Source organism: Glycine soja, chromosome 19 (genome assembly GCF_004193775.1).
Source record: "Glycine soja cultivar W05 chromosome 19, ASM419377v2, whole genome shotgun sequence".
Lineage (NCBI taxonomy): Eukaryota > Viridiplantae > Streptophyta > Magnoliopsida > Fabales > Fabaceae > Glycine > Glycine soja.
This window is the reverse complement of record NC_041020.1, coordinates 42,143,020-42,166,047: the sequence shown is the minus strand read 5'-3', so window position 1 is coordinate 42,166,047 and position 23,028 is coordinate 42,143,020. Positions and strand designations below refer to the sequence as shown.

Here is a 23,028-nt window from a genome sequence, read left to right as displayed (position 1 = left end):
GAGGGATTTTTTTTACAGGGTGAATTGAGGGAATTAAAAAACTGAAAAAATTAACTTGAGTATATATATCATGAAAACAAAAATTAACTTTAATCTTAAAAATTTTGAAAACTTAAAACTATTGTTCCCGAACTGGCCTAGACAAATCGGGCCTTAGCTTTGTTGTTTCAAACATCTTGCATTAAATTAGTAAGTTACATTTTATAACGAAGCTTTGCGTGTAAGTCCTTAAATTCCGTTGGGGCTATTGTCTTTTCATTTGAAGATGCAAATGCAAATGCAATGCTTTCATAATATAAGAATGTATTTGTTGATTGTCGTATCGTCGTGTTTTCTTTAGGTCTGAGTATGGTAATGTTCAAGTTCTGAATCCAAAGTTATCTGCCTTTTTTTCGTATATGTGGTTCAGTTAGATTTTTTAAAAAAAAGGCTCATCAACATCTATTCCTTTGCTATTAGAAATGTAGGAAATTAGTTGACTATATAAACCCATGATACTTGTTGTAGTTTTACTTTTACTCGTTCTAATACACTTCTAGTTTGAGTATACAAATATTTTTTCTCTCTTCCCTCCGGTGGCTATGTTCCTAACATTTGCAGAGTACAGCAAGAGAACCTGCAAATTTCAGAATGGACTATTCTCCAACGAGTCAGATATCGGTTTTTCCCGGCTTAGTTCTATTCATTTCTCATACATACATGCAGCCTATTTGCTATTCATCATTTTCCAAGTCACGGGTCACTCGTGAGACTAAACTGTGATACGTGAAATGAAATAATTCCAAACTTCACCACCTCTTGAAAAGTCTTCACATCCGGAAAAGCAAAACAAAACAATAGACAATCTTCATATTCTGCGTTGTAGTTTCTTGTTTTGAACTTCTTGTCACAACGTGAACTAACACGTAGTAAAAGCCCAAAATGCCAAACAATCAATAATGCTCATTTTCTTACTTGATCCATTCACAATTTTTACTTAATAATTATAATTACAAATATGCACTTAATGGGTGTAACTTAACTACTAATTCACACTTTGTGAGAGAAAATCTATATTGAATCTTACATAATACATCTTTAAAAAAAATAAAAAATAAAATTAAATATGATTAAGTGAAACGTCTCAATGGTTCAAGAAAAAGAAAATCACAATTATGCGTAGACAACACCGGCTAGTTAGTTGTAAACTTGTCCTGTTGCTGCTCAGTGGGACCCCAAAACACTCGAGTGCCCCCACGGGATTTCATGGACTCGCTGGCATCGTTGATTATGAACTAAACGACAGCGAAACACAGAAACACTTCCTTTCTCTTTTTTTTTCTTTTTTACAACACAACACCTAAACGACACCGTTGATTCCACAGCACAAAGTACAAAACTTTCCCCTGAATCTTCTTCTTCTTCTTCTTCTTCTTCCATTACTGGATCTATAGTTTCATCAGATTCGGTCCATTTTCTAACCTTAAACTTTCCAAGTTTCAGATTTGAATCTGAATCTCTCTAGATGCGATGTCGTCAGCGTCTTCTCCAGCGCCTCATTATAGTTCTCTCCCCTCGCCCTCATCATCTAACTCCACTAACTACTTCCTCACACGCGCCGCGACATCCACGCGCTCCTCTTTCGCCACGCGTCGACCATGGGAAGAGGTGTTCGCGCTCTACTCCTTCACGCGCCCTTACTCGATCGGGGAAGCGACGATGCGCGTGAGGCGCAACCTCGACAACTTCCGCGTGAACTACTTCATGATGGTGCTGTTCGTTTTGTTCCTGAGCCTCCTCTGGCACCCAGTCTCGATCATCGTGTACTTGGTGGCGCTGGTGGCGTGGTTCTTCCTCTACTTCTTCCGCGACGAGCCCGTGGTGGTGTTCGGCAACGTGGTGGATGATAGGGTGGTGGCGGCGGTTCTAGCGGCGGCGACAGTCTTGGGATTGGTGCTCAGCGGCGTGTGGGTGAACGTGGTGGGTTCGGGGATCGTTGGCGTTGGGGTTGTGGTGTTGCACGCTGCGTTTAGGAGCACGGAGGATTTGTACGTGGATGAACACGATGGAGGGTTGCTTTCGTTCGTTGGGGGCACCCCTACGAAACGAACGGGAGGGTACACACTAATATAATAGGTCACCCATTTGTGTGATACTGTTACATTATTACTACATTACATTTATTTTATGAAATATTAATCGGCAACGCCAATCAGTGCCCAAAAGATCAAGGATATTGGTTAAGAAATTTTTCCAATATTTTTATTGAAAGATAAAAAATTATATTGTTTATAATTTTTTATAATTTATAGTATAAATATTTTTTCTTTTTAATTTCTTAACCAATATTCTAATATATCACTCTAACATATCATGATCTTTTTTTTACATTTGGGAACAGGGGAAGGGAATAAATGTTCATGCATTCTTAATGGGATGATTTTTCTTACATTTGGGAACAGGGTGAGGGAATAAATGCCCATGCATTCTTAATGGGACGAGTAGGAAAAAAAGTTTACTCGCTATTTATTCTGTCTTTTCATGTATACAACTTTTCTCTTCTTTTTTTTTCACCATATGTTTTGCTGTGATGGGGTTTTTGTTTGGGTATGTAAATTTTCGGATTAATTTAAAGGTTCCAGTTGTGTATTTTAAGTTCCAATTTAGGTCTGTTGTTTGCTAGTTTGATTTTGATATGCTCTTGCTTTGTAATAGGTCATTCGTTTTCGGTAAGACTTGATTTATTTTTTTTCATAAAGTGAAAAATGTAAGTAGCTTTTTAGTTTCCATTATTAAAGGCTACATGCATTTCAGTTTGTAATTAATCTCCCGTTCTTTATTAAGATGTATATTTTCAGTTTACATCCGAATTTAATTTTGTCAATTCAGCCTCACAGAGTTTAAATTTTTTGCGTTTACCCTGTCTAACATCTAGATGACATGAAACTAGGTATATCATCATACTTTTGAATATTGATAGTTGGTTAATTTTGAATATGAGATTAGGATTTTTTTTCTTTCTTTTTTGAGTAAAATAGTAGGAAGTGTTGCTAGACCATTAATGGCATTGCCTAATAGAAGATGCAGTTCGTGTTGGGCTGAGTTTGGGAGAAAGATTTCGTGTCTTTTTGTCTGCTCGTTCTGCAAATACGTTAAATGGGTAGCACTCTAGCGGATGTTTTCTTGGTTTGGCAAAATCGATTTCTCACCTTTAATAATAGATGATACAATGTCGGAAATGAAATGGATAAAGTTTTATAGTGTGTTTGGATGAAACAATTCAATAGGAAAATTTATTTTTTAAAATATTTAAAATGATTTATGATAAAATAGCTTGTTTGAATAAAGTATTTGTAAGGAGATTTAATTTGTGATATTTTTATGAATCATTTTGATTTACTAAAACAGTGAGATTTCAAATTCTCTAAAAAAATAAATTTTGAAATTTTTTTTTGAAAATGCTCACTTTAACTCATGTTTTTGCTCGTGACTCTTTCTCACTCAACACTCAACTATGAGTGACTAAAGTTTTTACGGTCGATATCGATATAAGTTGTTTTTTATTGGCGTGGTCGAAGTTTTTTTTGTCAGAATTTTTTCGTATGATGTCAACCAAAACTATTTTTTACCGATATCAATTAATTTTTTTTAGATGATGTTGGTTAGGGTTATTTTATCACTAACATCAGTCATGAGAAATTTTTGCTAACGTCGGCCAATGATTTTTTTGGCCGTTGTCATCCAAGTTTTTTCAGTTGATGTTGACCAACAATTTTTTTTGTCGACATTGGCTAGATTTTTTCTACTAACATCGGTCATGACTAACTTTTGAGTAGACACCTGTTAAGGTTTTTCGGTCAACGTCAGCTAGGTTTTTCCAGCTAACATCAGCCCAAAGTTATTTTTTAGTCGATGTTAGTTAGGGTGTTTTTGGTAATGTCAACTAGATTTTCTTAGCCGACGTCGGTTAGGATTTTTTTGCTAACATCAACTAGGGTTTTCTGGCTGACATCAGCTAGAGCTATTTCTTAACCACATTAGTTAGGATTTTTTGTTGATATTGACTAAGGTTTTTTTTGTTAACACCAGCGAGGTATTTTTGATCGACATCAGGCATTACTATTTTTAGTCAACATCGACTAGGTTCTTACCGTCGACATCCACTAGAGTTTTTTTGGTCGACATCGATCAGAGTTATTTTTTAGCCAACTTCGATTAGGGATTTTTCGGCCAACGTTGACCAATAATGTTTTTCGGCCGATATCGGATAGGTTCTATTGGTTGACATCGACCAAGCTATTTTTTAATCGATATTGGGTAAAAAATTTTGTCAACGCCTGCTAGGATTTTTTAGGCCGACGTTGGCTAAAAATAACCTTGGTTAATGTCATTCGGAAAGACCCTAGTCGATGTCGGCCAAACAAACCCTAGTCGACGTTGGTAAAAAAATATAGCTAATGACCCTAGCTAGGATTTTTTAGGCTGACGTTGGCTAAAAATAGTCTTGGTCAATGTTATTCGAAAAGACCCTAGTCGGTGTCGGTCAAACAAACCTTAGCCGACGTTGGTAAAAAAATCTAGTCAACATCAGCTGAAAAATAAACTCAACCAACGTTAGTCAAAAAATAGCCCCGGTTGACATCAGCTGACAAATATTCCTGACATACTTTGACAAAAAAAACCCTATTTGATGTCGACCGAAAAATAATCTTGGTTGATGCCGGTTTAAAAACATCATTGATTGTGGCCGGACAAAACAACCATAATTAAAATTATCAATATTTTGTATTTATAAATTATTAAAATTTGAAAATATTTTTTAATTAATATTTCAAAGTTAGATTGTGTTTATTTTCTATAAAGTTTAATATTAAAATTTCATCTATTTAAAATATAAAATTAAAATTTTACATACAAAGAAAATTGAATTGTTCTATCTAAACAAAAAATTTAAAATGAAAGAAATTTGAATTGATTTATCCAAATAAAATATTTAAAAAAAGAAAGAAATTAAAATTAAAGCAATTCAAATTGCTTGTGGTATTATTAAACTAGTAAAAGTTAATTTATAAGAAACCCAATTAATAATAGATGCATCTTTCAACGACTAAAAAGGTTTACTACTATAATTCTTGGCTGGTTGCTCCAAGATGTGGCCAATTAAGAACATGGGTTCCTAATGGCATTATTTTGAGTTTGCTTTGGAGGGAAAGCGTGTGCCTTTTGTGGTGGTCCGGCTACTTTTGTTCGGAGATGTGATTTGTTGATTATGACTCGCATGTGTTATTCTCCTCTGGGAAGCATGTGAGTGTGAGTGGAATCTTGATATCTCAGATATCTTGATTCTTGGATTTAGATAGAAAAATGAATCTGGTCACTCCATGTTGTGAGAAATGAATCATAACCATGATTTTTTTTAATACTATGGCTACTCGCTAGACCATGAAAGTTTGATAATCATTGCCACTATGTTTTCTAATGATTATTAGTTTATGAGAAATTATAATAATATATTCTTTAATATATATTCAATGATTATATATTTTTCCTGAAATTACTAAGTGTCAACCAAACATTTTTATATTTTTTAGACATAATATTTTTGAAAATGTAAGTATTATACCTTGAAGTAAATATCTCCTGAAGTCAAAACTATTGTGAACGAGATCATGGTCCTCATGCTTGATAGTGCTTAAACCTACTTTATGCTATTTAAAGAAAGTAAACTTTTGAAGTGTTTAATTTGAATGAAAATAAAATGGATGAAAATATGTGAGAAATAGAATGAACTTTTAAAGTGTTTAATTTGAGAGGAATAAAAAATTATTAATACATAATAATGCAATTACATATTTTAAAAAATAAAAATTATATGGAAATGAAATAAGCATGATTAAATAATAACAAAATTACATATTTTGAAAAATAAAAAATAGTGCAACAATGCTTTTACTATCAATAGCAATAATTAATAATATATTTTATTAGATTGGAATAAAACAAAATAAAAATACATTTTGATTTTGAAACAAATCAAATAAAATTTTTTAGTTAAGAAATGTTTTTTTATTGATTTAATAAGACCTATTAAAATTTAAAATTTAAATTTAATTCACGAATTATTTTTCATGTTTAACAACAGTTGTAATTTTGCAATAGTTGAAGGTTCCCTATTTTTCTTATTTTCCCATAAAGGAAATAAGTTAATTAAATGAAATAATATTTACATATGTTAATTAATCTCCTTATAATTTCTAACCGGATGATCTCCTTTCTTAATTGATTGGTTTAAATAGTCCCGGCATCTGGAACAAAGGAGTATCCGTTTAAAGTAAAAATATTTTTTTAAAAAAAATATAAAATAAAATACTTAATTAATATAGAGTCACATGACTCGTTAAATATATACTCAAAATATTAATCATATTTATAATACATGAATGGATAGGTTTGAAGGGAAAAATATATACTTTTTAGTATTTTTTTTGTCAGAAAATATTTTCATAAACTACAACAACCTCAAGTAAAAGTAGTATTTTCTTTTGAAACTTTTGCTTTTCTTTAATAAATTTAATTTGAATGTACTAATAGTATATATATTTTTTATATTGTCATCCAAACATATTGTTTCATATATAATTAGTTTACTTATTTTTCTTGAGATTAACAATGTAAAAATGTTAACACAGTACAAACAAATTAATCTCTTTTTAAAAACTTATTTATTATAAAATCTTTATTATGCTCCGGTGGAATGTAGAAACAAACAGATCTAGTTTGCATTTGTTGGCTATTGGAAAACAAACAGATAGAATAAAGGGTAAAATAACAAAGAATCCTCTAGATTCAAATGTCAAATTCTCAACAAACTTCTAACCAGGCATGGTAGCCCATAGCTTCTTATACCTAAGTCACATGTGCACTCCAAATTATAGGAATATGCGAACTTAAACCAAAAAAAAATGTTGGTCATGAAAAATCAGGATGCCTAGATTAATGAACAGAAGGGTATGTTTTTATGGAGAGAATTTCTTTATAATTTATTTGACCTATCTTATCCTATCCTCCACAGTGGTGATGGTAAGTGACTATGCTATGAAGAAGATTTTCAAGGTGCATTAAAGTATGAATGGGGAAACATGATCAAGGGTCTGGAACCCTCCGAGCATAAGCCAAGACCATGACAAAATCCTTTGCTGAGGACCCAATAGTTGCTGGAATTCTCTGTGACGTGGGCGCCGTATCCAGCCACAACTCAACCAAATTATATAACTGCAATGTAGGGAGCACTGGTTGTCCCACACATTTAATCTCAACCTGCAAAATCAATTAACTCAAGATGAGGAAATATATAAACGGGCAAAATCTGCACACACAAAAAATCATGAAAAGAGTAATGTAATTCAACTTGCAAGGTTATTGGTACAAAATACTCTATCTTGTCTCAAATACAAAAAAAAAAAAATTCATACTAATTAAGAAAATCAGTTATCGTCATTTAGTTTTACTAACCCTATTTAAAAAATGAGTCAATAGATCTAATTTCTCTTAAAAAAATGGTTTATTGGTGGATGACTGTGTAAAACTATTTTATATTATTAGTGTATTAGTCTAATTTCTCTTAAAAAGATAAACTTTTTTCCCGAAAGTGTCCTTCACTAGAACTTAATATCAAGAATAAAAAAAAAGTCACTGGAAAAATCTCAATTAAAGTAAGGGTATTTTAGAGATAGTTTCATTAAATAAGGTAAAATTAATTAAGATTTGCTTATAGAGTACAAGTTAGTACAGTGCAGTTAAAGTTGCAACAAAAGAGAATTGCTTATTATATCATCGAACCATGCAAGTATGACAAGAGCTTCAGGACAATGAAATTGTTGATGCTTTGGTATAGCAGACAACAATAGCTTGGCCCGCACAGATACAAAAGAGTTTTAACAAAAAATATGCTTCAAAGAAAAGAAGAACAAGACAATAAAATCTTTCAGGTCCAGTCGATGTTTTTTGGATGTATTACTAACGGAAAGAGTTACCTCTGTTTCACTTGTCAAATCCAGTTTCTTCATTAGGTATTTTTGGATGAAAGAGACGGGTACACTACCATCCCTGTGGCAAACAGAAAATACATTGTATCATTTTCTAGTTCAGTTAGATTTCTACATCTTAAGAAGCTCTAACAGCATAGATAGATGGATAGAGGGGCAATAGTTTCTCTAACATGTTTCTGTCATGTAATAGCTGGCTGAAACCATTTAAACTAGACACACAAAGCCCATAGACATGGTGAAGATGCATTACACAATCAATATATCTCATGCACAGATATCCTTATTCAAAGCCTGAAGTTTGATTTACACTAATGCTCTCATGTCCATGACCAACACAGTTGAGATATAATGTAAAAAATTGAAAATTTCTTCATTACGTAATTTTGGGTAAATGTAATGAGTAATGACTAAAAGTGGAATAGAGGAGTAATATCTTCTTTATTAAAGGGCAGAGTTTATATGAAACCTGAAATATAGATGGATAATCTACACACAAATAGATGTTCTTCCAATTCCCTGGCTATGAAAAGCTGAAAAATATTTGCTAGATGTAATCTAGAGTTTGTTAGATGTAACTTTTTTTTTTTTTTTTAAAAGTACTTCTTTACATTTTTAAGCATTTGCTGATTATTATACAAGTTAATAAGATGTCAAAAAAAATATTTTCCTTCATAACAATTTCATAATGCTGAAGCATAATTTAATGGAAGGTCAAAATGATTTACTTCTTTTTTCTGTCATTCAATATGTTGCCTGAAAGTTGAAACTCACTATAGGGAGATAAGCTAAACCAACAAAAATATTCATGAATATTTGTATAGAGATTCACATATATAGTAGCCAGTAACATGAGTTATACATTGCTCCAAGAATGACATTCCTCTGTTAAAAGCATGCAATGCAATAAATCAAAACTAAAGTACTAAACAGTGTCAATAAAGGCATAGGGAGCCCATAGGAACTTACTTTATTCTCAAATAACTTGCAGGAATTTGGGGCAAGGGATCATCTCCTTCCCTGAAACATTAGTTTAATATTAGTGCTTAGAAAGATATCCAAAAAAGGATGTGTAGAACATATTTAATATGCAAAGGATTTCACATTATAAGTTATTTAGTTTCAAAGATTTGATATCTCACTGGTTTTCAGAAGCCACTAAGGAGAACCAAATTGGACCAGTCCTTGAGAGTCTATTATTGCTGGCAGAATCCAGCACAGCTTGGGGTGATATGCCAGATTCTCCAGAAGCAGGCTCTTTTTTCTTGCGTATTCTGCGCAATTTATTTGGTTTTGCTGTATCTGAAGAGACAGGATAAGGGCTACTCTTTTCATCCTCAATTTTTGCCTTACGTTTATTTTCCTTATTTTTTATTTTCAGAACTTGAGAATCGCTCTCATTTACTTGATTGGTTTCTAATTTAGCATCAGACCCAAGAATATTAGACTTGAAAGATTTACTCCTACTTGCGACTTCTACTAAACAATTCAAGGGTTTCCAAAGATCCAATTTTGCATCCCATGGTTCGGCACCATTCTCTGATCCTTTATTTGGGATGGACTGACTACCCTCGCAAGGGGACATGCTCTGCACAAGGAAAAAAAAAGCGTAAGCATAATAATATTAGTAAACTAATGCTACTATAATCCAGGAAATCAAATGAAGTTAATGAATCAGGATCAAGAATATTAAAAATAAAAGTTAGAACAATATACAACAAACTCAAAGAGACAGGTCAGATTGTCTCTGCTATTACCTGTCCAGAATTATGAGCAAACTTATGTGAAGTGTCAGGTGAGCTTGAACTATCAGGACGATCTTCTAGTAAATATTCCTCTTTTTTAATGGGCTTTTCAATGGAAAAACTAGTGGACCGCAAACCACTAGCCTTTCTTGTAGGCTTTGTTCTTCTTCCTGTCATGGTTGCCTGTGTAGATACCCTTGGTGTGCTGACCACCAAAGATGAAAGAGATCTCTCCTTTCTCCTAGCTGGTAATGGTACTGAGGTGACAACTTCAGGTGCCTTCACCTTTCTTCCCTTTAAGGGGAAAACTTTGGCCCTTACATCTTGCAAACTGTGGTCTGGCCTGGTAATCAGAAACCAAAGTCAGTAACTTTGCATGCAGCAATTCAAAAGAGAATATCAATATCATCATGATGCAGTTTTGTTTGATTGTATTTTTTTGAAAAAAGTTTTATATGTGCTTCATTACCAAAGCCATATATGGAATGGTAGTGTGCTTAATTCTTTCCAAAAAACAAAATACCCTCTTTTATCAGTCTTCCTGATCTACTTCTTTTCAGATAATTTAGATTACTCTCTTTCTTTTTTCCTATCTGGAAAACTCAGCAATGCAATGATTATAACCCCTATTCTTTGATTCAAGGTCAACACTATCTATTTTTAAAGTGCCACAATATTTTGCTGTCCTTTTATGAACAATAATAGAATCATCACTTGGAATAGAATCATACGATTTCTTTTTGGAAGATAAAGGAAATTAGAAAAATTTAAATTTAAATATTCTCAAGTAAAACAGATACTAACTCCCCACCTTATTGGTGTCAATTATCTCAGTCATTTCATCAATTAATTGTATGACGATCATTTTTACCCAATTCCTCCTAACTTTGTTTCCAACTAGAACTTCAGATGAAAATTTATTAAATGCCACCAGCTGACAGTAAAAGATATAAAAACATGCAATTTACCGTTACTTCAATTTTTTACTTCAATTGAATTAAACACTTAACATTTATAATGCCGTATACTATTAGACATATAAGGAAAACTATTTAAAATAAATTACCAGCATTACTATATATAAATCATCAACTAAATTATTGAAAGATGTCAAACTGGGAACATTTTATTATTTCCCTGTCTACTATAGTTCACATGAATGTATTAACCTGACAACTTTCTCATGATAGGAGTGGATCCTTCTTATGTTAGTTTTCACAAAGTAACAAATTAATATAACATTGTATCGATAGCAACATCAAAGCATGAACATTCCTCATTCATGCAGACTGTTACAAGAGCATAATGCCACCTAAGAAGAAGATCAGGTAACAGTATGGTCTATGACAGCTATTTGTTTATTTTTTCCTCAGCCACGACGGTGTTTCAACAGATTTTGAAAGATCAACAGTACTCAACATCCTTATAGCACATGTCTCAACTGATCAACAACATTATTCATTTTCAAAAAATAAAAGCTTCCATCTTGTAAAGCTATATCTCCATTTTAGCAACCTTGTAAGTTGTAACAATAATTAAGGTGTGGGTTGCAAAAAGATAGACTCTTATTGCACAGCATACCAAGTTAAAGCAAACACCTTTCATGCATATTCAACAACTTACAGTAGTATAACAGAGAGCCGTTTTATTTATTTTTCTTTTTAAAAGAAACAAGTACAAGAGTATAATTATATATAAGGGTAACTAGGACATCGATTAAAGGCAGGGAGGAACTGACCTCAGTTTCTCGAGTGGAACACAACCCAAATCAATGTTGCATATTGGACAACATTCTATCTCCTCATCCGTAATTTTATCATAAATGCACTTCCTGCAAACTGAGTATAGTCCAGAAAAAAAAATTCAAAAGAAAATCTATTAGTTTAGTTGGCACACAACATGCCTTGTACTAAAAAGAAAAAGTGCATGCAAAGATATCAAATTAGACCAGAAATTGACTTTAAATGACAAATAACAAACACCAAGAGAACTATTATTATTCCACAAATGCAAGAAGCGGCACAGTAATGATACTAATATGCACGACAAATTGTGTTGTGCAATGAGCATGCAGTAAGACGAGGATTGAAGCTGTTACACTAAATGAACAGTGGTGGGTGTAGTCAAAAGTTAAAACACATTCCACAAGTCCACAACAACAGAACCCGCTGAATACGCGGCCAATCAAAACCACAATGTTTCTGACCAGCATCCACGTCCTCCTCGACGGGATTAGTTAGAGAGAGAAGAACCAAAAAGAAAAATAAAAAACAAAACTTTTATTAAACACGTCAAATTACGAAATACCCATATCTCTCTCCGGTTACGCAAAGTCCAGATGCTTCCCCAAATAGTGAAGGAAGAAGCCAAAGGAGAAAAATTTGGGAAATTTCACACGGGAAAAGAGAGAGAGGAGGAGGAGGAGGAGGGGCTCACACGTGTGGAGACATTCGGATATGGTTGTGGCTTCTCTGAAGAGCTTGCCGCAGAGTGGGCAAGTCATGCATGCTGCAATCGTGTCCCTTCGCACTTTCACCACCTGATTTGACATGCTGCTGCTCCTCCTTCCCTCCTCGCACGCTCACTCCCTGCTGCTGCTGCTGCATGCTATGCTATGCTGTCACCGCGCCTGCACCTCCCAAATTTACGTCCATTTCGTTGCAATCAGGGTCTGCATTAAGAACACGAACGCGCGGTGTGAGAAAGAAAAGGAAGAAGCGTGCGTGGAGAATGGATGAAGCTGCTGTTGGTAATGGTAGCGATCGGTGGAGATGGATGATAATAGGGAATGGGTCGGTGAGATTCGTGAGGATTTGACGTGGGTTATGGTAGATTTGCCAGAGGAAGTTTCTGTTGTGATGTGTTGTGGATGATCTGAATCGAGAGGACCTCTTCGAGCATGAACCGAAACCGAGTGTTGTGTGTTTCTGTTTGTGTTTAGTTTGTGTTTGTGTTGTGTGTGTTTCTCCTCTCTTTCTTATGTCTTTTTTTTTTTTATCTTTCTTTTACCTTGAATTTTCTTTTTGTTTCTGGGGTGAATTTTATTTTATTATTTGCTTTTGAGTAGGAAAAAAAAGTTACGGACAATTCAAAGGAAATATTTTAAGGACATATGTTCCACACTACAACCAACGACAGCTAGAAAAAAAATAAAAATAGAAATAAAGGACAGCTAGAGGAGTTAAGGGGTTGTGATAACGTGCGCAGGGATTACATTGCGCGCCGTTGGGCAGCGTGTCATGCGGGAGGGTCCATGATAGCGGATGGATAGGCTATGTTGATAGGGCAAGTGCCTTGGGGAGGAATGTGAAGGTCCTTACCAATTAACATATACATAAACTTTTGAAAGGCTACCTACCAATTTCTCAATGTCTTATCTCTATTTATTTATTTATTTAACATCTAAAATACAATGGAGTGGGGTGTGCTGTGCTTAGTTTGAAGGTGTTGAATTGGATCCGTTGAACCTTGTTTAGGAGTCCTTTACTAGGTCCAGAATGTTTTGCTAGGTCTTATTAACGGATTTAATTAGAATGTAATAGTATAATTATTACTAAGTGTGAATCAATTAACATGAAAAAAAACTGTTATTCGGAATGATAATAAATAATATATCCAATGAATATTTGTAAAAATTATACATGATGGATAACATAATTGCCCACTTAATGGGAATGAGTTTAGATATAGATAATTACCCACAAAAATTTAATAATGATAATAATAACAATAACTAATATCACGTTCCTTAATCCACAAACATAAAAATAAATCATGTTTGTTATTTGCTAAGATATAAATCATGCTCCTTAATTTATTTATTTCTTCAGAAAAGATTAGATTTTTTACAGAGATAAATCACATTCCTCTTTATTTATCCAAATTTTTCTATTGATGTTTTATGATTCTCATTGTTATGTTTTGTAAAAGATTATTGAATAAAATTTAATTTTTTCTGATGTTTTATGATTATGTTTTAAAAATATTTTTAATAGGATTTTTATTTCATTATTATAGTATTTTAAATCAATATTTTATTTATCAAGGTTTTATAATTAACTAAAGTGTGGGAATGAGCATCAGCATGGGCATCCAGGTAACCCAACATGAAAGGGTGCAGATATTAAAGTTATTATTCCAATGGGTATGATTTAAGTACAACTAATTTTTTGAAGTGTAGGTATAACGACATGTACTATAGTATGTTGTAGTGATTCTATGTGATTTGAACATAATTATCTCTGACAAATAATACTTGTGTTCTAAAAGAAAAAAATAATATCTAATTGATATTGTAAGATTGGTAATTTTTATAATAATTATTTTTAAAATAATATTTAAAGTAAATTTTAGTTAATTTTGAGTATAAATATTTTACCAAGAGAGTTTATAAGTTCAATTGATTAAGAAGTTAGGTGAGTAATTATAAACTCATTTGATTCCTCCAAATAAAAAGAGTGAATATTTTTACAGTTTATATATCAAAATTAAACTCTTTATAGAATCAAAACTATGGTGCACTAAAATTACTTCACTGTGTATCCTTTAAATTTTGTTAGATCTAGCAATGTCATTAATATATTTTAATTATTATATTCAATTTACTAAAAGATTTAGAGTTACTTTTATTAATAGGGAGACCTTAAAATTCCACTAAATAATCAGAAGTGGAGTTTAATAAATAATAAAAAGTAATAAAAAATTCACGTAGAAATGTTAAATACGAGTCTGAATGTCATATGCTTCGCATTGAAGGTTAGTTAGGAGTACATTTATCCTCATCTTCCTAATCCAGAAAGAAAGAAAAAAGTTTAGGTGGCTCAGTTGGAGAGTTCACACCAAATTACTCCAAAGTCAAAAAGCAAATTCAATTGGTTTTGTCGAAAAATGGGAGTTGCCAAAGGAACATGCTATTTTCGTGTTTATCTTATTTGCAAAAGGGTCCCTCACAAGTCCACTCTATTTTCTCATTACTGCATCAGTGTGCCGAGTTCAGACTTATGAGGACATTGCCCATAAGTTGAGTTGAGTTGAGACCATGCGCAATTGAGTAATTGAGACTCGAGCTTCGTGCAAAAAAAAAAAATACATCTCAAGAATAATCCACGTCAGAGTTTAAGAGAAAGTTTTGGGAGTTTGAAACACGGTGGATTTGTATACTATTAACATAAATAATGACCTGGGAGAAATGCTATGAATAATTACATCTGTCTCCATTCTTTTCTTCTACTAGTACTTTTTAATAGTATCATTTAATATTAGACAAAATAAGCCAATGTATAATTATTGGATCAAAAGGGGTGGAAAACGGCCCGAAATTCAGAAATTGTCGTGAAAAGATGATGATAATAGTATGATTCTGGCCCGAATTTACAGCCGCACGCGCATAATCGATTTGATGAAATACCTTACATTAAAAAAGTGTATAGAGAGGATAATGGCAGATAAAATGCAGGTGTAATCGGCTAAATTTCTCTTCAGAATCAAATAATTCTTGTCGATCACTTGTACTGAAAGGAATTGGCTATTCTTTTTTTACAGAAGGAATTGGCTATTCTAAAATATACAAGATAAAGTAAGTGATCCTAATTTTTGATGGAAAAAATTAATGATTAATATTTCAGTACGCCCATAATTTATTGTATATGCATACATGTTAACAGTTAATTTTATCATCAATGATTGAGATTACTCATTCATTTTCTATAGTGGATTGTTCACTCTAGAGGGAATATGAACTAAAAAATAAAAAATAAAACTAACAATGGGTTTTACAAATAATTATTATTAAAATAATACTCAATGCATTCATCTTGCCCACTAATAGTCATTTTATCTAAATTGCGAGTTAATTAGTTAGTTACAAGATAAAAGAATATTATAAAGAAAGTCTAGCTCATGATTGAATAGAATAAGTGAATGTTATAAAGTTCTGGTACTATATTTGACCCTCCATATAGAAAAAAGATAAAAGCAAATTACTATAGTATTGTTTTGAGGCAATGTGTCGAAATTGCCTACTTTTGACTTAACCTGATGTCTCCCGACATGCATGCTTTATTCTTTTCATTTTTCAAGACCCAACAAGGCCTTTGCGTCGGGCATACGATACTATGGATAAAAACAAGGATGCACAAACCATTCCGCCAAAGATCACCACCTAAAATTATAAAATAAAAAAATGAATTGAAAATAATCAGGAAATTGGAGCTATATACTCTCTCTAATCTCTATCACTCACTCACTCAAACCATTCCTTTCTCATATTGTTGCAAGTGATATGTACATACCCATTTAAACACATGTTCATGGCCTGGTGCTTTCCATGTATATGGTATGTTCATACCAAATATTGCAGCCACCAATGAATATAAGGACATACAGACAGTCCCGGCACTAATGAAGAGCTCTAGCTGTACCAAAGAATGAGAGACAATAACACTAGTACTTAAAGACATCATTCATGGCTTTGGTAACAAATGTTTCAAAAAATGTTTGTGTCAATAGACATATTGATATTGATACTGATACATAACCTCATAAGGAGAAAATAACCACCTTGAAAAGCTTATACCTGAATCAGTTGATTTCGGTGATTGTCAAGCTGCATGCATGTGCGACATGTTACAAACAGTTGTTATGCTATAAGTGGTGTGTTCAAATTCTGTTCAAAAATTCTAAACTTTTACCCCCTCTTTTTCTGATAGTAAGAGCTTAAAATCTACAAAGTAGTTGTTCCTAAAATTTACCTGTATGTTGATGTAATCTTCTGTGTCATCGATATATTCTCGCAACTGAAATAAGGGAAAGTATCAAAATAGCAAAGTTTATCACTTAGTACAAAACAGAAATACAGTAGGAAAGATTAAAAGAAAATGCAGTTCATACTGTGGCCAATTTATTTAATGTGCCGTCAATTTGCATGAAATAGGCCTGCAAAGGCAAAGCACAACATTGTTCAGTTTAATGCAATTCATTTAAATAATCCGGTAGTATCTGGCAAAATTAAAGATGAAAAGTTTTGTAACCTCAAGTAACATTTCGAGCTCCTCAACATCATTCTCCCTTTGAACTGTTGTTCCACTTGCTCTGCTTGATTTGTGTCGTTTTGAACCTGTATTTGGAGACCCATAAAGCCAGTATGGAGCATCAGAGCTACTAGTTGGAGAGGATGAAGCAGCCAATTTTCTTGATAAGTAAAGATCAGCCATGTCGTCGTCGTCATCAAGTAGGTTTTCTAGTTCATCCCTAATCTACAAGAAAGCTAGCCAAGTAAATGGAAACAGAAAAATATGGATTCTAATATTATTAGGAAAGGGATAATCAGTGACAGGTAAGTTAACTACTACTTAAGTAATGAAGACAGCAATACCACATTCTTCTTTTGGAGCAAAATAAGTGTTGCATTTAAAAAAAAAGTTGTCAAAAAATAAGCGTCATATTAAAAACTAACATTTGTATATTAAAAAAAAGTGTCATATTTAGTTTTCCAATTAATATTAATTGTTTTTTTCCACTAATATTCTAATAAGTTTTTAATGTAATATTAATAATAAGATTAGTTTTGTAAAATTATTATTTTTATTTATTTATTAGTTTTTCTTTTTCTGTATAAAACAACTTAAAACTAAACTTATTTTGGGAGGGAAGAAGTAATAAAGAGCCCGTAAACAACAAAAGGAAAAAGGGGAATTCACTTGTGAGAGGGAAAGTAAACAAAAAAAATTATGTGCTATTTCGACATACCTTTTGAACTCGAATTGTCAACCTGGTCATTGCACATTTCAATTTCCGCACTCTATCCAAATTACGACTACTGATCTGGACACAAGTGCCATTCAACCAGAATGGTGTGGAAGGGGAAAAGAAGGAGAAAGTGTCATAACTTTGTGAGAACAGATAATGGGAAATCAAACATTAACTGGCAAACACCAGATTTTATATAACAGTATTAGTTTTAGTCCATAAGGATTCTACGCTGTCTTTCTGGAAGATGTTTATCTAACTCCAGAATCGCTTTGCTAGCTTAAAAGGGGGAGAATAATTAAAAAAAAAATGATATCACAAATTATGAACAAAATTGTTTCTTTGCTTAACTTTTAAATTGACATATTTTGTTGGCAATACAATGGTGTCAAGATATATTTAAGCTTGAAAAGATTTATCAATTTATCATGCTTAATTGGACAGAGCAGGGGATTATACAATAATCATTTAAATGTACAGAAAAATCATAGCTCCCAGCCTGGCATTTCATGCATGCATTTTGCTTCATCATAGAAGAAAAATATAAATATACATCTCATTTTGAGGTAGATTTGGATAGAAAAAGAGAGATAGGAAGAGAAATGGGTAGAAAAAAGATGGAAAAGAGTGTAAATGCATGTTTAAAAGTACTCATAGCCAAGGTTTTAAAAAAGGTCCATAACTGTGATTTTGAGCACAACGTCAAGGCTTTTCAATAATATCAATAAGCGCAACAAAATCGAGACCATGACCGCAGTTTAAAACCTAGGTAGCCATGTAACAAGGTGAAAAATCTATGAAAAACAGAAAAACACACAATTCTTATGCAAAGGCTTTACCTTAGAGGTCAGTTCGTCCAAAGCTGGATAAGCAGAAGTCTCTAGCTCTCTCGTTCGTGCATCAAGGAAACTACAAATTGCCTCAAATAAAACTTCCAAAGCTCGTATCTCAAATGGAAATTCTACCAGCCATAAAAGCCAATTTTCCATTATTGCAACAGAAGCAAAAACTAAAGAACTCAGAAACAGAACAACACTAACACTGTTTGATTATAGTAATAATTTAAACTAAAATATTTTCACAGCGCACCATTTTCTTCTCCACCTTCACCATCTTGAGCACACGCCTCTTCTTCTCCTTGGCCTTGCTCAGCAGCACTTACTTTGGGTAACCGTCGTCGAAGTTCCTCAACAATTGGAACAACGTCATCATCCGTTGGGTCTCTTAGCAACACCTGCATCACCAATCACAAACAACAAAACCTGGCAAAACTGAAAACCGATATCATTTTCACTACATCACGGATTTTTTAAGAAATCAATATAGATGGTTTCCTCACGAATTTTGATTTTTCCAGCACTCTATCAACATCAAACATACCTCATCTGCAGTGATGATAGCTTTAATGTGCTGCAAAAGGAAGAAATCAATAAGATGTTAAAACAAAATCAGAAAGCAGAACAAAACAAGTGAAGGAAAGAAAGTGTTTAATTTGCCTCTAAATTGAGAACAATGACTTTCTCTCTGCCCAAAATGGTGGAAGGATACGATAAGAGAGGGTCGAGAATCCGAAGATCTCTGGCGTGAATTTGAACCAGGCGCATGATAGCATACTTATCCGCATCAAGAACAGTGCCTTTGCCATAGTGGTCCAGCAGAATCCAACTTCTGGAAACTGCAGTTTTCTTCTTTACTGAAGAGGCTTGAAGCTCAACCACAGAGCCAGCAAGAGCCATGGAGAAAGAGGGTTATGAGAAGAAGATGAGACAGTGATGGTATCATTTGGAAGAGTTAAGGAGCAATGAAAGATATCTTGCATGAGTTGATTTGGTGACAGGTTAGTGGGGTTGTGAGTGGCAGTAGTAGAGAGGAGGTTAAAAAAAAAAAAGGACACAATTATGCTTAACACACGCTTAGGTTTGAACTTTGGGAGGAATGAAGGAACCACGTACAACGTTGGAGGTAATTCTTGGTTGCACTTTTTCTCTTTTTAGTTTACATCTGTCAATTTGACATTTGCACGGGGGATAGTAATTCTTTTTTCTAATAAATATTTAATACTTAAACTCCAGACATTTAAATAAATTCAAAAAATTTAAGGTGAATTGATCCTCGTATTTAGTGTATTTAGTGTTATTGTATTTTGGTGTAAAAAGGTGCCCATACATAAATGTTTTTTTATGGTTGTTAAAATCTCTTTCCCTTTGGTTGATTGTTATTGATGAATCACCTTTACAAATATCTGTGCTTTCTTAAAATTCTGAGTGCCTTAAATTACACATAATAAAGTTGGCTACTTCGAGTTCTTTTCTTGAAAAAATGGACTACCTACTTCTAGTCTTCCACCTGTCAACAAACGCATGATTATTATAGCTACCAATATTTTTCAAGTGTGATATTATAGCCCACAAAATATTTGTGTGTAATATTTAATAAAGTTATATATTTAAAGTATTTGAAATTTGCCATTAAGTTAAAATAATCTTGTATTGATTAACGTACGTGCGGTCGATGCTTTTATTTGCAAAAATAGTGAATTGTACTTTATAATTATTTTTATGAGTAGAATTGTATTTTTATATAATTCATGAAAATAAATATTTTTATTTAACATGTTAAATGCGACAAATATCTGAAATACAACTTTTTTAAGAAGAAAATGAGGAATTTAAAGATCATTCAACTCAGAAATCGAGGTGAAAAAACTGATATTTAGCGAGTTTCTAACCAAATTTCCAAATCAAGAGTCATGGCAAATTATACCAGAATATCCGCAACCATATTGCAATAAACAGGAGAAAAGCCACAATAATTAAAACCAGGAAATTGCCAATGGCCTAGTGAGAAATTGACAATGCCGTGGACAGTAAATGTCAACACCATCGGTGCTGTGATCCATTCTGGAAAAGGACCACACATGTGAAATAGGCCCAGAGATCTCATCAATTTGTCATAATTCATAAGCCTTGCTCGACTTTAACTTCATAGCCAGGAATTTTTCTTGTCTTCTTTTCCAAATTTCTGTGAGACTTCAGAACAAGAAAGACCTAGTCACTTTTTAACATTTAACTTAATCCAATCCAATTTAAACGGATTGGTTTTTGTTGATTTTTCAAGGAAAATATTTAAAATCCAACTCAAACTAATTTGTTTTTAAACAATTTGAATTAGATCAACATATCAAAGTATTTAAATTTGGCTGTTATTTTTTCAAATCCAACATTTTTTATAAGCTTATTTTTTTTATTAAATAGAATACACATTACATATAATTGTTACATGTAGTTAAATTGTGAAAGAAGAAATCAAGGGAAGAATCACATTGTTCTTATAATCATCACATACATTAACATATTATGTTAAACATGGTTTAAAAATTGTAATATAATAAACAAGTTCAAGTTTCATACATACAAAATCCCAAAACCCAAAAACTGAAACTATTATGATAAAGTTTGAAAATTTTAACATTTTCAAATAGTTAAATGAGTAGTATAGGTAAAACTTCAACTAAATCTAAAATATTTTAAAATAAATGAAAAATCATAATTGATATTCTACAATTAATCAAGAGTTGAAATTCTAATTTTACGAGAGTAACGGAGTGTAATCGCGAGAACTGAGAAAAAAATATAGTCTCACTCTTAATTATTAAGTCTAATAATAACAATAATTAATTTTTTAAATTTAAAAATATATTGTATACAAAAATAAATAAATAATAATAATTCATTTCAAGTTAACAGGTCAATCGATCGAGTTAATAGGTCAACAAGTTCAAATATTAAAACTCGTGATTTAACCAAAAATTCAATGCATTTGAATGGATTTGGTTGGATTTGACTCAATCACAAAAAACATTCAATCCAAAATATTTGAATTAGTTTTGTCAATTTAAATTTATGGGAGACCTATACCATAAGCACCCCTCAATATATAACCCAAAATAGTTTAAAAATGGAATAAAATTCACAATGAGACCATCCATGTAAATTTCATCACATAAGAGTATGTAAGAAAGAAAAAATATTCAAAAGTATCGTGGTAGTATTTCTTGAATCAAAATATATCAATTTCATACAAATATGAGGAAGTATTGTCGTCCTCACATGCATGAGTGTGTATTTACATGGGAAAAAAAGTCTATAAAAAAATATTTTGGGAAGGGAATTGACTTTTCTTTTACTCTAAATTTTTGTTTTGTTCTTAATAGATCTCTTCTTGTCCGACGACAGAAGTAATCTTCTTCCTTAATTGAACTCATTCTCTAATGGGGAGTGAGGTACTTGAAAAGAGGGTCTCACACTTAAATAAGTGTATATATGTATATAAGAGATATGTGTAATGAATGAATGTCACTTGGCTGCTTTTGCTGCTCTTCTCCTATTAATAATTAAGGACCATAATCAAGTTGATAATCGCCCATGTTGTCCACTAAAGACAATGTGTGATCGAGGTGGTCGGTTAACCAAAGCCAATCTCTCATGGGTCATATGTTTAAATATACATTTTAAGTGCTAATTGAAAATAAAATAAAAAGGATAAAAATAAGAATTCAAAAACGAAATATAAAAAAAAAAATACATTGAAAGTAAACGAGTACGTAGATTTAAGATTTGATAATAGAACCTTATGTCTCATGACTTGGACTTAAATGCTTTCTCTATTTTTACTTGCTGTATATAGTAATTCATAGACAATTTACATCAACTATAAATAACTCTTATTAGTTTGAAATTTTATAATTTACATAACTAAAAAAGAATTTCTACGTTAGCCTATTTTTTTGGGTATCCGTGGATGAACATACAGGCTTGCAACGACAAGAAGTCAAAATTTTCAATAGTATACAAAAACTATTCGGTCGCAATATTATAAAAGTTGTCTAGTCCTCGCTAAACAGTTTTTTAAGTTTATTTTTATTATTCACTTTTTTACTCTCTCCTTTTTTTAAAAAAGAAAACGTGCTATGCACATACAACACCACTAATTTGTATAAAATCTATCACCTAATATATGAAAATGTTATTTTGTTTACATTGAAAATTGTATTGTGTTCTAGGCTCCGGTTTTCAAATACTCTTGTATTCTTATTATGAAATAAAGAGTTTTGTATGTATTGTTATCGTAGAAGTTTCTATTATGTCAATATATAGCCTCTTTTATTAATTAATAAAAATAATTTTTAGTATAATTTTTAAGATAATTATTGTAAAAATTAAAAAATAATGATGTATTGTAGATTCTGATATAAAAAAAAAAACAGTATAAAAGTTTATAAAATTTTCTCAAATAAAATTGTCTTATATTATAACGTGCCGTCATGCGACTCACTACAACGGGCCGGGTTAGTGCTGTACGATATCTAATCTCCATGCTCCGCTTGTTGATTGATGAATGAAATACGGATATTTTCGTCACAAAATTTAAAATATCATTAGTACGATGTAAGACTTTAGCTTGAATTAATCTCTGTATGGTGTTAAAACAAAGCTAGTATTTTTTATAATCTG

The 23,028-nt window shown here is 32.3% G+C and overlaps 3 protein-coding genes across 5 annotated transcripts; 1 reads left to right on the top strand and 2 right to left on the bottom strand.

Annotated features, from left to right (window-relative positions):
* Positions 1-1,245: 1,245 nt before the first annotated feature.
* LOC114399313 (PRA1 family protein F2-like) lies at positions 1,246-2,863 on the top strand. The gene has a single exon (XM_028361485.1). The coding sequence runs from the start codon at positions 1,510-1,512 to the stop codon at positions 2,110-2,112; it is 603 nt and encodes a 200-aa protein (XP_028217286.1). The 5' UTR covers positions 1,246-1,509; the 3' UTR covers positions 2,113-2,863.
* Positions 2,864-6,770: 3,907 nt separating this feature from the next.
* Positions 6,771-12,757, bottom strand: LOC114398998 (E3 ubiquitin protein ligase DRIP2-like). Its single transcript, XM_028361094.1, has 7 exons — positions 12,206-12,757; positions 11,508-11,607; positions 9,782-10,112; positions 9,167-9,612; positions 8,994-9,044; positions 8,013-8,085; positions 6,771-7,296 (listed from the first exon to the last, which is right to left on the bottom strand). The coding sequence occupies exons 1-7, from the start codon at positions 12,318-12,320 to the stop codon at positions 7,123-7,125; spliced, it is 1,290 nt and encodes a 429-aa protein (XP_028216895.1). The 5' UTR covers positions 12,321-12,757; the 3' UTR covers positions 6,771-7,122.
* A 2,823-nt stretch (positions 12,758-15,580) lies between these two features.
* Positions 15,581-19,400, bottom strand: LOC114400871 (magnesium transporter MRS2-I-like). 3 transcript variants are annotated; one of them, XM_028363530.1, is made up of 11 exons: positions 19,012-19,400; positions 18,896-18,925; positions 18,605-18,749; positions 18,355-18,476; positions 17,516-17,590; positions 16,798-17,022; positions 16,658-16,702; positions 16,519-16,563; positions 16,344-16,373; positions 16,060-16,182; positions 15,581-15,929 (listed from the first exon to the last, which is right to left on the bottom strand). In XM_028363530.1, the coding sequence occupies exons 1-11, from the start codon at positions 19,249-19,251 to the stop codon at positions 15,843-15,845; spliced, it is 1,167 nt and encodes a 388-aa protein (XP_028219331.1). In that variant the 5' UTR covers positions 19,252-19,400; the 3' UTR covers positions 15,581-15,842. The 3 variants fall into 3 exon arrangements, 2 of the variants coding, with proteins under 2 accessions (XP_028219331.1, XP_028219332.1); XR_003664025.1 differs by lacking the exon at positions 15,581-15,929 and having other exon boundaries at positions 16,109-16,182; positions 16,328-16,433; XM_028363531.1 differs by lacking the exon at positions 15,581-15,929 and having other exon boundaries at positions 16,109-16,182; positions 16,328-16,373; positions 19,012-19,399.
* Positions 19,401-23,028: the final 3,628 nt, after the last annotated feature.

Bases quoted from the DNA above. Each gene is read 5' to 3' on its own strand.
- LOC114398998 (XM_028361094.1), bottom strand. From the start codon at position 12,320: ATGTCAAATCAGGTGGTGAAAGTGCGAAGGGACACGATTGCAGCATGC. The intron at 9,045-9,166 runs GTGAGATATCAA...CTAATGTTTCAG, and splicing joins TTAGTGGCTTCTGAAAACCA to GGAAGGAGATGATCCCTTGC. The intron at 7,297-8,012 runs GTAACTCTTTCC...TTGATTTTGCAG, and splicing joins ATTTGACAAGTGAAACAGAG to GTTGAGATTAAATGTGTGGG.
- LOC114399313 (XM_028361485.1), top strand. From the start codon at position 1,510: ATGTCGTCAGCGTCTTCTCCAGCGCCTCATTATAGTTCTCTCCCCTCG.
- LOC114400871 (XM_028363530.1), bottom strand. From the start codon at position 19,251: ATGGCTCTTGCTGGCTCTGTGGTTGAGCTTCAAGCCTCTTCAGTAAAG. The intron at 17,023-17,515 runs GTATGTCGAAAT...GCTTTCTTGTAG, and splicing joins TGACAATTCGAGTTCAAAAG to ATTAGGGATGAACTAGAAAA. The intron at 16,374-16,518 runs GTAAATTTTAGG...ACATGCATGCAG, and splicing joins AAGATTACATCAACATACAG to CTTGACAATCACCGAAATCA.